The sequence below is a fragment of the Hyperolius riggenbachi genome, chromosome 10 (assembly GCF_040937935.1).
Source record: "Hyperolius riggenbachi isolate aHypRig1 chromosome 10, aHypRig1.pri, whole genome shotgun sequence".
In the NCBI taxonomy this organism is placed as follows: domain Eukaryota; kingdom Metazoa; phylum Chordata; class Amphibia; order Anura; family Hyperoliidae; genus Hyperolius; species Hyperolius riggenbachi.
In genome coordinates, this window is record NC_090655.1 from 22,159,107 (window position 1) to 22,174,601 (window position 15,495).

General features: G+C 45.8%; 1 protein-coding gene across 17 annotated transcripts in view; it reads left to right on the forward strand.

Moving 5' to 3' along the window:
* Nucleotides 1-15,495, forward strand: part of JAKMIP3 (Janus kinase and microtubule interacting protein 3) — a 157,353-nt gene that overhangs the window by 90,316 nt on the left and 51,542 nt on the right. For all 17 annotated transcript variants that reach the window (XM_068258192.1, XM_068258193.1, XM_068258191.1 and 14 more), the window contains 2 exons: nt 3,407-3,484; nt 14,703-14,906. In XM_068258192.1, coding sequence (XP_068114293.1) covers nt 3,407-3,484; nt 14,703-14,906 — 282 coding nt within the window. The remainder of the gene's footprint in view (nt 1-3,406; nt 3,485-14,702; nt 14,907-15,495) is intronic.

Sequence of the window (15,495 nt, forward strand, 5' to 3'; positions counted from 1 at the left end):
CACAAACACGGGTTACCACGTAGGCAACCACTTGAAATGCAGGTGGGGAGTATTAGAACCTGACCCCACTCAGGTTTAAGAAGTCGCTCTCTGTAGATAGAAAGAAGGGGACAGTCCCCTCCACCCAAGGTGGACTATATACTGTGCAAATTTGGACAGAGGCGCCAGGCAGGTTAAAATGATCTAAAAACAACTAAAAAGGAGGAGTACAGGTGGACTTACCTCCTGAAATGATGGACAATCGAGATTGTTCAAATCGCAAATAACAATTTATTTTGGCACTCCGCAACGCGTTTCGCAGGTATAACCCGCTTCATCAGGCAAGGAGTGCGAGCTCAAAAAGGTCCAATAGTGGCAATGCGCCTCTGCAGATTGTCCATCATTTCAGGAGGTAAGTCCACCTGTACTCCTCCTTTTTAGTTGTTTTTAGATCATTTTAACCTGCCTGGCGCCTCTGTCCAAATTTGCACATTATTATTTTTATGTTATCATTTTTCATTAATAGCTAAAATATAAAATATTACAAATAAAATTCCCTTTCCCCCTTCAACCTTCCCAGAGGAAACCTTGTCCACTTCAGAGAAAAGTGTGAGGTCACAGGGGGTGGGGCCAACCGCAGTCCCCAACAAAGCCACACCTCCCAAGTGACTGACAGCCTACCTACTTCCTACCAGTCACTAGGAAAGTGTGTTTTTCACAGCCACGCCCCTCATGAGGTCACGTGACTAACTGTTGCTGACTGGTGTATGGCTGATTGAGGGAAATAGGAAGAGGAGGGGGTTTGGAGGGGAACTAAAGCTGTCAGTGATGCTTATTACACATTTTTTGCAATATAATTTAAAAATGCACTAATACAATATGTTTCTATGAAATTTGTATTCATGTACCAGAACTAGAGCTTTAAATGACACCTGAAGTGAGAGTAAAACATATGATCTGCATGCTTGTTCAGGGTCTATGGATAAAAGCATTAGAGGCAGAGAATCAGTGGGACAGCCAGGCAACTGGTATTGTTTAACCCATTCAGGTTCCGTCGTTTTCACTTGAGAAATGTTCACCTCCCATTCATTAGCCTATAACTTTATCACTACTTATCACAATGAACTGATCTATATCTTGTTTTTTCCGCCACCAATTAGGCTTTCTTTGGGGGGTACATTTTGCTAAGAGCCACTTTACTGTAAATGCATTTTAACAGGAAGAATAAGAAAAAAAAGGAAAAAATCATTATTTCTCAGTTTTCAGCCATTATAGTTTTAAAATAATACATGCCTCCATAATTAAAACTCACGTATTGTATTTGCCCATATGTCCCGGTTATTACACCGCTAAAATTATGTCCCTATCACAATGTATGGCGACAATATTTTATTTGGAAATAAAGGTTCATTTTTTCCGTTTTGCATCTATCACTATTTACAAGTTTAAAATAAAAATATAGAAATATTTCATCTTTACATTGATATTTAAAAAGTTTAGACCCTTAGGTAAATATTTACATGTTTTTTTTTTATTGTAATGGTTTTTTATTTTTTATATTAAACATTTTATTTGGGTATTTTGGGAAGGTGGGATATAAACTATAGTTTTATAATGTAATTGTGTGTTGTTTTTTTTTTTTTTTTTAACTTTTGGTTGTAGTTTTACTTTTTGGCCACAAGATGGCGGCCATGAGTTTGTTTACATGACGTCACTCTAAGCGTAACACACGCTTAGAGTGACGCAGGGGGCAGGCAACGGCCAGAAAAAGCACAGCTTCCGAGAGAAGCTGTCGCTTTTTCAGCGGGGGAGAGGAATCAGTGATCGGGCACCATAGCCCGATTCACTGATTGCCTGGCTAATGAACCGCGGGCTGGGAGCGCGCGCAATCGGCCGCGGGAGCACGCGGTAGCGCACATGGTTCCTGGACGTAGTTTCTACATCCAGGAACCAAAATACAACAACAACAACAAAGAGGCGCCAGGCTATGTACCGGACCGCATTGGTGATATGCTCCTATTTATTGCCTGAGGAAGTGGGATATACCCACGAAACGCATTGCACCTTGTTCGGAGTATGTAAATAAACTGATTTTTGCTTAAAACAGCAATTTTTGTGTCTGTTTTGGAGGGGTAAGTCCACCGCTACCTACTTCATTTTAACCATTTTAAAGAAGTTGGCGCCTCTGTACTACTTTTGCAGTTGTTTCCACCCCTGGTGGAGGGGAATTCTTCTTTTTTCCCGATCTACAGAGAGCGACTTCTTAATCCTGAGTGGGGACAGGTCTAATCTCCTCACCTGCCTATACAGTGGTTACCTGGACGGTAACCCGTGTTTGTGAGTATAACCTACCTATACTTACCTTCCATACCCAATTTACAGTACATTCTACACTATACTGGGCTCTCGGCGTCTTCCCTTATATTTAGGAACCAAAATAGGTTAAAGTGTAACTGTTGGGCATAAAATAAAAAATCAATTCTTTATTTTTATCTGATAAACAAGTAATAAGGATGCTAACCAGGCAATCCAAAAGTTAAAAATCACCATTACTTTTCTTGTTAATAAATGATCATTCCCCAGTTTACCTGACTCTTATTTGGTACATTGCAGCACAAAGGAAGTTGCAGGGAATGCTGGGTTGTCCTTTTCTGCTTCTCTACTTCCCCTCAGATTTAACTAATGCAACCTGATTGGCTGAAGCCTCTTTCCCTCCTGTTTTCCCCTCTCACACCTCTGTTCCTCTCTGATTGGCCAATATTTCTCATGCTGAGACAATGCACTTTCTTGCAGAGCTGGGTGGGAGTGGCTTAAGACTGGGAGGAGGGTGGGCAATGCATACACAATCAGGCAGAGGAGGGTAAGGGAGAAAATTACATCAGGAGTAGCTTCAAAATAGCCACAGTTAAAATGGGAAATGCTAAGAAGAACTTTCTCTTTTTTACTGTAGAAACATCACTAAAATCAAAACAAGGACAGTGTAATACATATGGAAGTAGAGCAAGTATTTATCTACTTATATGTGTGGGTTTTATTATGAGATAGTATGGCTGACAGCTCCTCTTTAAAATAAAATAAATATGGCAGCCTCCATATCCCTCTCACTTCGGGTATCCTTTAAATTATCTATTGCCATATCTGGAGATTTGGCTTTGATAATGTTAGAGATAAGTTTAGTCCTTCAGTAAATTTACACTCCCCTGCTCATATTACTTTAAAAAGAGACGCAGCAGGTGGATTGTCTAGAGAAAAAAAAACATTTATTTGTAATATTTCGTATGTTTTCTAATAAAGAATGTAGAATAAATATGAAGGATCAGTTCTTTATACACGACTAAACAGCAAATAGATGAGATGCATACAGTCCATTCTGGTCATGTGTCAGGCAGAGCCGATCCTATGTCTGTTCTTGTGTCTCCTCGCTTAGGATCTATTCACCAGGCAGAAGGGTTACCTTGATGACGAGCTCGACTTCCGCAAGAAAACGCTGGATCAGGCCCACAAGGTGACCAAATAATATCATCACTCTGTCACTCTCGTTATGTGTGAATATGGGACGTTTCTGTACTTTATTAACCTTTTTAGCAGCCAAATTATTCAGAGGCTTGCAAGTGTTCCAGGACAATTTATTTTAGCAATTTTTTTTTATTTGCATTTCCTTACTTCTAATTGGTACTGCTGTAATGTGTATGTATAGCCACTTGTCACTAGGGGGCAGTGTGAAATAATAAGAGGACTTTCAGTTTCTATATTTTCTGCTAGTAGAGAGAGAGCAAAGCATTCCAAGAATTTACAGCGCAACCAGTTCTGCCTTCTGAGGTCAAAAGCCGTGCACTTATCTCAAATAAGAAAACTCGATTGAAGCTGCTAATGGTTTAAACAAATGCAGTTCCTGAAGTCTGCTGATATGGATTGGTCCAAGTCTAAAGGCTCGTACACACGCCTGATCAAAGGCAACGACTGGTCCATCATCACCTCCTGCTGGACGTGTTTTCAGCAGACAGTACAGCGTGTGTACAGTCTGTCGGTGGACTGATAAGGCTGTTTCTGAGCGATCCGCCCGTCGTTGCCTTCAGAGCTGGGACAAGGTCTTCCAGCACCCAAGGCTGAGATACCAAAGTGCAGCCTCCATCCCTCCCACCCCAGCCGTCACACACTGATTGCTATTAGACTAAAAGGTGCCCCCCCCTTTTCCTATTTTCTCCCTGCTTCAAACATAATAGGGGAATGATAGCTGAGTGAGTTGTGCGCCCCTCCTACACTGCGCCCTGAGGCTTGAGCCTCTCTTGCCTCTGCCTTGGCCCGGCCCTGGTTGCCTTTGATCAGGCGTGTGTACGGACCTTCAAGCTAAGTACCCACTGCAAGACTGAATGGCAGGAAACTGCTGATGAACAAAGTTTCTTTGATCTTTACACTAAAGATCTTTAGCGATGGAATGTGGACAGCAGCAATAGATCGCCATTAGATTGCCAATGAGGATTGTTTAACGACAAGGATGCAGGGGGACGTTCCATAGACTTTAGCAGAAAGATTGATGAAAGATCTGTACACACACGGAACGATGAACAAATTGATGAGATTTGATCTTTCAACATGCACAAGCATTGTCGTACATCGGGCGTCTGTAACCATCATTTACCTCTTTCACTGCAAAAGATACTTACACAATGTTGGTTGGAGCGATCGTTCATCTGTCATTTTGACAGATGAAATCTTGTCGTGGGTACGGACCTTAAAGGGAACCTAAAGTGAGAGGAATATACCGATTGCCATATTTATTTCCTTTTAAACAATGCAGATTGCCTGGCTGTCCTGTTGATCCTCTGCCTCTAATACTTTTAGCCATATAATGAGAAAAAGGAGAAACAATCGAGAGCCCCCGATAGTGTATTATTGGAGATAAGTGGTTATAAGTGAGGTAATAAAAGTTTATACTCACAAGTATGGGTTGCCGAGATTAGGCAACCACTTGTATCACAGACGGGGAGATTATACCTGTCCCCGCTCAGGTTAAGAAGTCGCTCTCTGTGCAGAAAAAAGAGGGGTGTCCACACCCATCCACCAGGTGGATAATCACGTTATAGATAAACCAGAGGCGCCAATAGGATAAAAAATAGTGCCAATATTAAAACCATAAAATTTGTGGGTGGCAATGGTGGAGTTGCCCACCCTACAAACAACGAAGACCAATTTGTATGGTAAAACAATTTTAATCAATTTAGTACTCCTAATAACAAAACAGTTTGCAACGCGTTTCACGGGACACAAGCCCGCTTCCTCAGGCAAAAGCAATTACAAGCAGGAGCAACCCAGCAATGGTCTGAACTGGCTTGGCACCTCAGAGGTGCCAAGCCAGTTCAGACCATTGCTGGGTTGCTCCTGCTTGTAATTGCTTTTGCCTGAGGAAGCGGGCTTGTGTCCCGTGAAACGCGTTGCAAACTGTTTTGTTATTAGGAGTACTAAATTGATTAAAATTGTTTTACCATACAAATTGGTCTTCGTTGTTTGTAGGGTGGGCAACTCCACCATTGCCACCCACAAATTTTATGGTTTTAATATTGGCACTATTTTTTATCCTATTGGCGCCTCTGGTTTATCTATAACTTTTAGCCATAGACCCTGAACAAGCATGCAGCAGATCAGGTGCTCTGACTGAAGTGTGGATTAGCTGCATGTTTGTTTCAGGTGTGTGATTCAGGCACTACTGCAGCCAAAGAGATCATCAGGGCTGCCAGGCAACTGGTAATACTTAAAAGGAAATAAATATGGAAGCCTCGCTTTATGTTCCGTTTAAGTTGCATGCACTTTAAATTAAGTCAATTAAGCACATTTTTCAGGAGAATAATGCATATATTTACATAAATCTGTACATCAGTCCTTAAAGAGGGGCAAATGAGGAAGAAAGAGGGACAGAAGGGATTTGGTGCCCAGAGAGGGACTGTCCCTCCTGAAGAGGGACAGTTGGAAGTTATGATATACATTATGGTGGAAGTAAGACTTCTCAAGAGCTGCTTGTAACGATTGTGGAACTTTCTCCGAGATCAGCGCACAACGCGTGCGCTGACACGGCGGAAATCCTCCACAAGCGTATAATTGCAGGCACCCAGCAAAAGGTGCTACGCACCTGTAGAGGGAAATTCCTGTCGGCAGATGGCGCTGGGGAGTGCAGAGGAACCAATCCTCTGTACCTCCACAAATGCCAGACAGGAATTGTACGAAGCGCAGAACGCAATCGCAAGAGAGGCGATTGCAAATGAAAATGAGCAAAGGGACAGGTTGTATGTGTGTGCGCCAATCCAGTCGCCACCCCGCGACCGCGCACACACAACAGCAGATATGAAATAGGAACACGATCGCGAGAGGTGCGATCGCCAGACGTGACACAAGGCAGATCAGGACAGAATACGAGGGTAGCAAAGGCACAGTAAATAATACAATGAGAAGATGCGGAAAACAACAAACGCTAGCTAACCGCGAACACCGCACTCATTCGCAACAGTGCACGCGGTTATGCGCGGTCTCCACATGATAAGCACAATAGAGACAAGCACGCCTAACTAACCATCGACAGACAAACATGAAACAGAGGACGCGAACGCTTGCTTAACGGTTACCTCACCGAGCCTCCAGCAAGCGGTCGTAGCAGATAAGACAGACACACGAAAACAGGGACAAGCGAGAGATAGGATCCACAGCACTAGCGAAAAGTGGCTAGCGCGATCCAGGTACAGAGTAGCAGAACAGAAGGTTCCCCAGTGCTAGCGAAAAGTAGCTAGCGCGATCCCAGGAGACAGAACAGAAGGATCCCCAGCGCTAGCGAAAAGTAGCTAGCGCGATCCCAGGAGACAGAACAGAAGGATCCCCAGCGCTAGCAAAAAGTAGCTAGTGCAATCCCAGGAGACAGAACAGAAGAGATAGCTGGTAGCAACCGCTGCACCAGCTATACTCCAAGAACAGAGATCAGAACCATTTCCTGTCAACCACCATAGGGACAGGACAATGGCAACAGGCAAGACAAGACAGAACAGGCAATACAGATAATACAATCCTAACTGCACTAGGGAAATCTGCCTAGCGCAGATTCAGGAATTACTCTAAGCTGATGTTCAAACAGAGAGCAAGGCTGACACCCCACCAGGAGTGTTACATAGGACGAAATCCTTATGAACAGCGAAGCATTGTGGGAAAGACATAGTACTTATAGTACACGCCTCCAATGAATGTGGCCAGGCAATTTGCATGACAACGTATGCAAATTCCTCTGCAAGCACAAGCTGCAAAACTGACAGAAGCTCTTCTTTCCGGAGTCCTGCAGCATGCAAATCAAAACAATGGTCAAAAAGCTGCCTGCCTGCACAGGCAGCTGAGCAAATCATCACAGTACCCCCCCCCCCCCCCCCCCCTCCAGGGTCGAATTCCAGACGACCCTCAAAACTGCTATTAGCAACAGACTCAAACTGAAGACTCATGAAGGTCAGGACAGCCCGACAAGGTCCAATTCCAGAGTCAGTCCACCCGAAACCGACCTCATCGGAAACAGAAGCCACCGAAACATGCCCATCAGTACTACCAGTCTCAGTATAACACCCATCAGGACTGTGAACGCCAGAGAAGAAGCCATCGACACCCTCCAGACAATACCCACCACCTTCCAACAGGGGCGGCGCCAGGGGGGTGCTTGGGGGTGCTCGAGCACCCCCTAGAATTGTCCAAGCACCCCCAAAGCACCCCCTGGAGTGAACTGACCTCAGGCGTCTAAAAGACGCCAAGTCAGTTCACACAGCGGCAGCACGGAGCAGCAGGCAGGGCTACGGTAAGATGGCCGCCCGGAGCCCTGTTCTGCAGACTTCGAGTCTGCAGTGCATGGCTTCGGGCGGCCATTTTCCCGTAGCCCTGCTCTCTGCATGCAGGCAGGAAGTCTCGTCGTGACGTCGGGAAGGAAGAGGATCGTGGGCGCGCGGGCGTTGCGCGCCACAATGAGGTCGGGACTCGGGACAGGAGGTCGGGAAAGAAGGTCTTTTGGCTGTAGGTGAGTAAATGGGTTTTTCTTTTCTTTTTCAGGTGATGCTGATTGTGCATATTGGGGTCATATCTGCTACGAATTGTGCATATTGGGGTCATATCTGCTACGGATTGTGCATATTGGGGTCATATCTGCTACGGATTGTGCATATTGAGGTCATATCTGCTACGGATTGTGCATATTGGGGTCATTTCTGCTACCGATTGTGCATATTGGGGTCATTTCTGCTACCGATTGTGCATATTGGGGTCATTTCTGCTACCGATTGTGCATATTGGGGTCATATCTGCTACCGATTGTGCATATTGGGGTCATATCTGCTACCGATTGTGCACATTGGGGTCATATCTGCTACCGATTGTGCATATTGGGGTCATATCTGCTACCGATTGTGCATATTGGGGTCATTTCTGCTACGGATTGTGCATATTGGGGTCATTTCTGCTACGGATTGTGCATATTGGGGTCATATCTGCTACCGATTGTGCATATTGGGGTCATATCTGCTACCGATTGTGCATATTGGGGTCATATCTGCTACCGATTGTGCATATTGGGGCCATATCTGCTACCGATTGTGCATATTGGGGCCATATCTGCTACCGATTGTGCATATTGGGACCATATCTGCTACCGATTGTGCATATTGGGACCATATCTGCCACCGATTGTGCATATTGGGACCATATCTGCCACCGATTGTGCATATTGGGACCATATCTGCCACCGATTGTGCATATTGGGACCATATCTGCCACCGATTGTGCATATTGGGACCATATCTGCCACCGATTGTGCATATTGGGACCATATCTGCCACCGATTGTGCATATTGGGACCATATCTGCTACCGATTGTGCATATTGGGACCATATCTGCTACCGATTGTGCATATTGGGACCATATCTGATGTGCATATTGGGACCATATCTGATAACGATTGTGCATATTGGGGCCATATCTGATAACGATTGTGCATATTGGGGCCATATCTGATAACGATTGTGCATATTGGGGTCATATCTGATAACGATTGTGCATATTGGGGTCATATCTGCTACCGATTGTGCATATTGGGGTCATATCTGCTACCGATTGTGCATATTGGGGTCATATCTGCTACCGATTGTGCATATTGGGGTCATATCTGCTACCGATTGTGCATATTGGGGCCATATCTGCTACCGATTGTGCATATTGGGGCCATATCTGATAACGATTGTGCATATTGGGGCCATATCTGATAACGATTGTGCATATTGGGGCCATATCTGATAACGATTGTGCATATTGGGGCCATATCTGATAACGATTGTGCATATTGGGGCCATATCTGATAACGATTGTGCATATTGGGGTCATATCTGCTACCGATTGTGCATATTGGAGCCATATCTGATAACGATTGTGCATATTGGGGTCATTGGACGTGTTTTTTGTTAAAATCTGCTCACATTACGTGTATTTTCTTGAGAAAACCTGCACAATTATGTGAATTTTCTGGGAAAAGGGTCACCAAAACTTGGGCCCTCTGTCTTTGCGTTGCACTTTTAAAGGGAACCCGAGGTGAGAATAATATTGAGGCTGCCATATTTATCTCCTTTTAAGCAATACCAGTTGCCTGGCTGCCGTGCTGGTCCTCTGCCTCTTATTCTTTCAACCATAGACCCTGAACAAGCATGCAGCAGGTCAGGGGTTTCTGACAATATTGTCAGAACTGACAAGATTAGCTGCATGGCTTGTTTCTGGTGTAATTCAGTTCACTACTACAGCCAAATAGATCAGCAGGGCTGCCAGGCAACTAGTATTGTTTAAAAGGAAATAAATATGGCAGCCACCATATCACTCTCACCCTGGGTTCACTTTAAATTACAGTTAGCCCCGCCCTCATCCGGTCATGACCACGCCCATTTTTCGCCGCGGCACGCTTCGCGCGCCGCAGGTTGTAGCCACACCCATTTTTTGCCGCGACGCGCTTCGCGCGCCGCAGGTCGTCAGCTCCCCCGGAAATTGGTCCAGCACCTGCATAGCACCCCCTAAAAAAATTTCCTGGAGCCGCCACTGCCTTCCAAGGAGCATCCGAAAATACCAAACCTGCCACAATACCTGTTCGAAGTGTCCCTTACAACACAAAAGCCACCGTTGATCTTATCCAGGGTACCAAGCAAAATTTCTCCCGGAATCTCCCAGAACCTTTTGAAGCTCCCCAGAGATCCCAAGAGGGCAGAACAATCACCAGGCTCACATGGAGAATTACCAAGAACCCCCATGGAGCCAATGACAATTCCGGATTCAGAATTACGAGGACCCCCATCAAGATCAAGACTTTCAGGGACCACTTCTGGGCATGCAAGCAGGCAGGCCATATCAGAGCATGTCTCCACCGAGGAAGCATCTGAGTACGCTGGTAACCGAGGCACACTTGGGCTTTCTGGGTCACAGAGCACACTGGGGTACACCAGCACAGGAGAAACCTCAGGACATGTCGGGGAACTGCCAACCTCAGAGTCCGACACGAGGAAACCAAAACCAGGACCGGGCAGAGAATCATCACGAGCAATGGTCTCAAGCACTGGACTTTCAAAAGAAGACTCGGACTCAAATTCAGAAATTTCTGTGACTGCAATATCATCATTGACTACATATGAGTGAAGCTCCACCAGAGCTGCAAAGGTAGTCAGCACAACAGCAATGCCTACTGAAGTGGGCAACACCTCAGAAGGACCTGGGGGGCAGGAGACATCTCCTACAAGTTCTGCTCCCTTTGGGAGGAACTCGGAGACCTCCAGAACATCAGACAAAACTTCAGGAACATAATTTTTCAAGTTTTCTGAGAAGGATTCTGAACTATCCATGTTACAGGGCAAAACTAGAACTTTATTTTGTGGACAGGGCAAATGTCCCAGGGAAGGTTCCACTATAAACTGAGACTGGATCTCATCATCATGAGTGGAATGTACAGGAATATCTACTAGAACGCACACTGACTCCCCAACTTTAATCTCACTGCACCCCGAATTCTGCGTAGCAGTCAAACTAGCTTGCAACTCCAAAACTGCAGAAAAACAGGTGAGTATAGCAGCAATACCTAGACGAGCCTCTAGGGGCACTGCAGGAGACATTGTACAAGGCAATATTAACTCATCCAGAGTACAGGGTTCAGAATCAGCATTTTTCTCAAAACAAGAAAGGGACTCACAAATGTCAGTGCAAGTGGAGATCATGTTTTTATTCATGGTACAGGGCAGATTCAGAGAAAGCGTCTCTGAACAAGGCAAAGAAGGTTCAGCATCAGATTCGCAAAACCGAAGCGCTGTCTCACTCTTAGATTCGGCTAACAATGTCGAATCCGAGGAATCAGAACGCAAAACCTGCGAATCAAAATTCACTTTAGGTTGTGAAACTGACGCTTCTATAGCGCAAACCTCCGCGATCTGCGGAGCAGACTGCAAGGCATCTAGGACCGAAACGCTGGAGCAACTGTCCCCAGGCAACGGGCCCTCACAGGTGAGAACAGGGTGAGACAGAGACTCATTTGCAGAAGAAATAGCGACATCAACAGGATAAACTTTATTAGGCATAATAATTTTACTTTTGACGCTGCATAGTCGAGAAATTTTCCCCATAGCAGGGTCACAGACGGAAGATCTCAAAGATCTGTTTCTAAATGACAACGGATCCCACACATCCTTGAGGAAACTGGCAGACTCATGCCGATCACAATCTGCAGGAACATCCGAGAAACAGGCATCAGATCGCACAGACTCAAACTGCACACTGTCAGGAGAAAATCCTTCAGGATTCGCACAGGAATCAACCACAGCGGCATACTCATTCATTTCAGATTGCACAAAGTCAAGACTCTCATGCTTTACCCCAGAAAGGCAGGAACAATCATCCGACAACGATGTCTCTTTATTGGAATCAATTGGTTGGTGTGTGTGCAACTCATCCAAAATCGTTTGCCATACATAGATCACCAGATCCATATCATCCTTGTCACATTCATCGGAATCAATCAGAAGGTACATAGAATCGAGACAAGCATTCAAGACATCTTCGCTTTTTGCGATGTAAAAATCTCAAAAGGCTTTCCAATCAAAATCGAATTCCTCCAGCAAGGCCCCAACATCCCAGGAAGCAAATGAGGGTTCAAACAGGCCAGTATCCAGATACTCTCCATAGGGTTGGAGTTCAGGAACAAGAACAGATTTTTTAACTGCTTTAATGTAGTGTGCGATCCTACCTATAGCAGGATCCACATAAGCTTTGGATTGGGGCAAAAAAGCTGGAGACGGAACAACATCATTACAAACATCAATAGGGAGTGTTTTATTCCGATGCTTGCGTTTTTTAGTTTTTCTCTTTTTCGCCACTTTGCATGTCTGCTGTTTAAACCCTGAAGTGGCAACAGACACATTGAACTGATTGTCATACTGAAAAGTTTTGCATGAAAGGGAAAGATCAGCTGACTTATCAGCAGCTACACACTCAATCAGAGCAGGTGGTAAGCCAGGCAGTTTAAACCAGTGAGAGAATATCACTGCAAGCAACTGATACAGATCACCATTCCAAGAATTGATTTTTAACAGATTATATGCCCAGGTGAACAAATCGTCTTTTAAGAGCACATAGGCAAACAGAAGAGCCGACGTGGACGGATCAGAAATCTGAAAGGTGGGATTCAGGCAAAACCTCACACATTCAGAAAGAAATTCCGCCTTGGTCTCTGAATTAAGCCTTTTAAAGCTCTTAAAGACACAGGACCCAAACTCGACAAAATCGTACAAATCGGAATTTCCGTCTACACTGGGGTTTTGGGTTGGGCTGTTCAAACTGTAACGATTGTGGAACTTTCTCCGTGATCAGCGCACAACGCGTGCGCTGACACGGCGGAAATCCTCCACAAGCGTGTAATTGCAGGCACCCAGCAAAAGGTGCTACGCACCTGTAGAGGAAAATTCCTGTCGGCAGATGGCGCTGGGGAGTGCAGAGGAACCAATCCTCTGTACCTCCACAAATGCCAGACAGGAATTGTACGAAGCGCAGAACGCAATCGCAAGAGAGGCGATTGCAAATGAAAATGAGCAAAGGGACAGGTTGTATGTGTGTGCGCCAATCCAGTCGCCACCCCGCGACCGCGCACACACAACAGCAGATATGAAATAGGAACGCGATCGCGAGAGGTGCGATCGCCAGACGTGACACAAGGCAGATCAGGACAGAATACGAGGGTAGCAAAGGCACAGTAAATAATACAATGAGAAGATGCGGAAAACAACAAACGCTAGCTAACCGCGAACACCGCACTCATTCGCAACAGCGCACGCGGTTATGCGCGGTGTCCACGTGATAAGCACAATAGAGACAAGCACACCTAACTAACCATCGACAGACAAACATGAAACAGAGGACGCGAACGCTTGCTTAACGGTTACCTCACCGAGCCTCTAGCAAGCGGTCGTAGCAGATAAGACAGACACACGAAAACAGGGACAAGCGAGAGATAGGATCCACAGCACTAGCGAAAAGTGGCTAGCGCGATCCAGGTACAGAGTAGCAGAACAGAAGGATCCCCAGCGCCAGCGAAAAGTGGCCAGCGCGATCCCAGAAGACAGAACAGAAGGATCCCCAGCACTAGCGAAAAGTAGCTAGCGCGATCCCAGGAGACAGAACAGAAGGATCCCCAGCGCTAGCAAAAAGTAGCTAGTGCGATCCCAGGAGACAGAACAGAAGAGATAGCTGGTAGCAACCGCTGCACCAGCTATACTCCAAGAACAGAGATCAGAACCATTTCCTGTCAACCACCATAGGGACAGGACAATGGCAACAGGCAAGACAAGACAGAACAGGCAATACAGATAATACAATCCTAACTGCACTAGGGAAATCTGCCTAGCGCAGATTCAGGAATTACTCTAAGCTGATGTTCAAACAGAGAGCAAGGCTGACACCCCACCAGGAGTGTTACATAGGACGAAATCCTTATGAACAGCGAAGCATTGTGGGAAAGACATAGTACACGCCTCCAATGAATGTGGCCAGGCAATTTGCATGACAACGTATGCAAATTCCTCTGCAAGCACAAGCTGCAAAACTGACAGAAGCTCTTCTTTCCAGAGTCCTGCAGCATGCAAATCAAAAAAATGGTCAAAAAGCTGCCTGCACAGGCAGCTGAGCAAATCATCACACTGCTCCAACACTATGGAACTCCCTACCTCCACCCATTAGGGCAGCCCCTTCCTTCAACATCTTCAAGAAGGCCCTCAAAACTCACCTTTTCACTCTGGCCTAGCACCCCTCACAATTGCTCTAAACCCACAGCTGAACTCTGGTCCCCTACCTCTCGTGTCCCTACCTCTCCCTCTAGATTGTAAGCCTTTGGGCAGGGTCCTCCTCCTTTTGTGTCCTACCTGATCTTGCACCTCCATTACTGTGAACCTATGCTATGCATCTGAGTGAACCTAACTTGCCTAATCGCCATGTTCCATCCAGTGACTGACTAAGCATTACATTGTACTCATACTGTGCTGTGTGTGATCTGGTTTCTTGTAGTCCTGTAATGTCATATTGCTGTATGTCACCCCTAAATATTGTCTGTAGCCTAAACTAATGTCCAGCGCTGCGTAATATGTTGGCGCTTTATAAATACAATAAATAAGTAGGGTTAGTCACTGACTCAGTTTGTGTCTGTCCGCAGCATATCCTGGAGCTGGAGGCCATGCTGTACGACGCACTGCAGCAAGAGGCCGGAGCCAAGATGTCTCAGCTACTGACTGAGGATGAGCGGGTGAAGCTGAAGAACGCGGTCGAGCAGTGGAAGCGGCAAGTCATGAGCGAGCTGCGGGAACGGGACGCCCAGATCCTCCGCGAACGCATGGACATCATTCAGCACGCACAACAGGTACAGTTTCTCCACGATTCTGCAATTTGTTTAAAAACAATTTCACTTGAAATTTTTGTGAGTTTTCTTATTGCAAAACAATTGACATCAGTTGTATCAATTTCCATAACAATCTCGGCAGAAATACATTGTAAGGTGTAACAGACATGGAAGAGACAGCTGCGGTGAACAGCGATACCACCGCAGCTGCCTTCGTCTCCCTGCCTAGCGATCTATCCGGTCCTCGGGCGTCTAGCACGCCGAGGACGGGTTTGTCAGCAGCACATAAGGCTGCTTCGCGCGCGCATAGACAAGACCTTTATGCGGGGAGGAGGCGCGTCAGCTGACCGGCCGGTCGGCTGACTTCAGAGGAGGCGCTTGCCGCTCCTTATTGGTTGATGAGAGGGGCATGCCGGAGGGGTCTCCTCTGCTTCTTAAGCTTCCCTGAATCACTCGCAACTTGTCTGCCGCTTCGTGTTAGCGCTCAGACCTTAGATAGATCCGGTGTGCTTTGATCCGGGAGGAAACCGGGGATTTCACACAGTGTTAGGATTGTTTGATAGCCATAATTATAAATTGAAATATTGTATTATCTGTGTATGACTCTTGC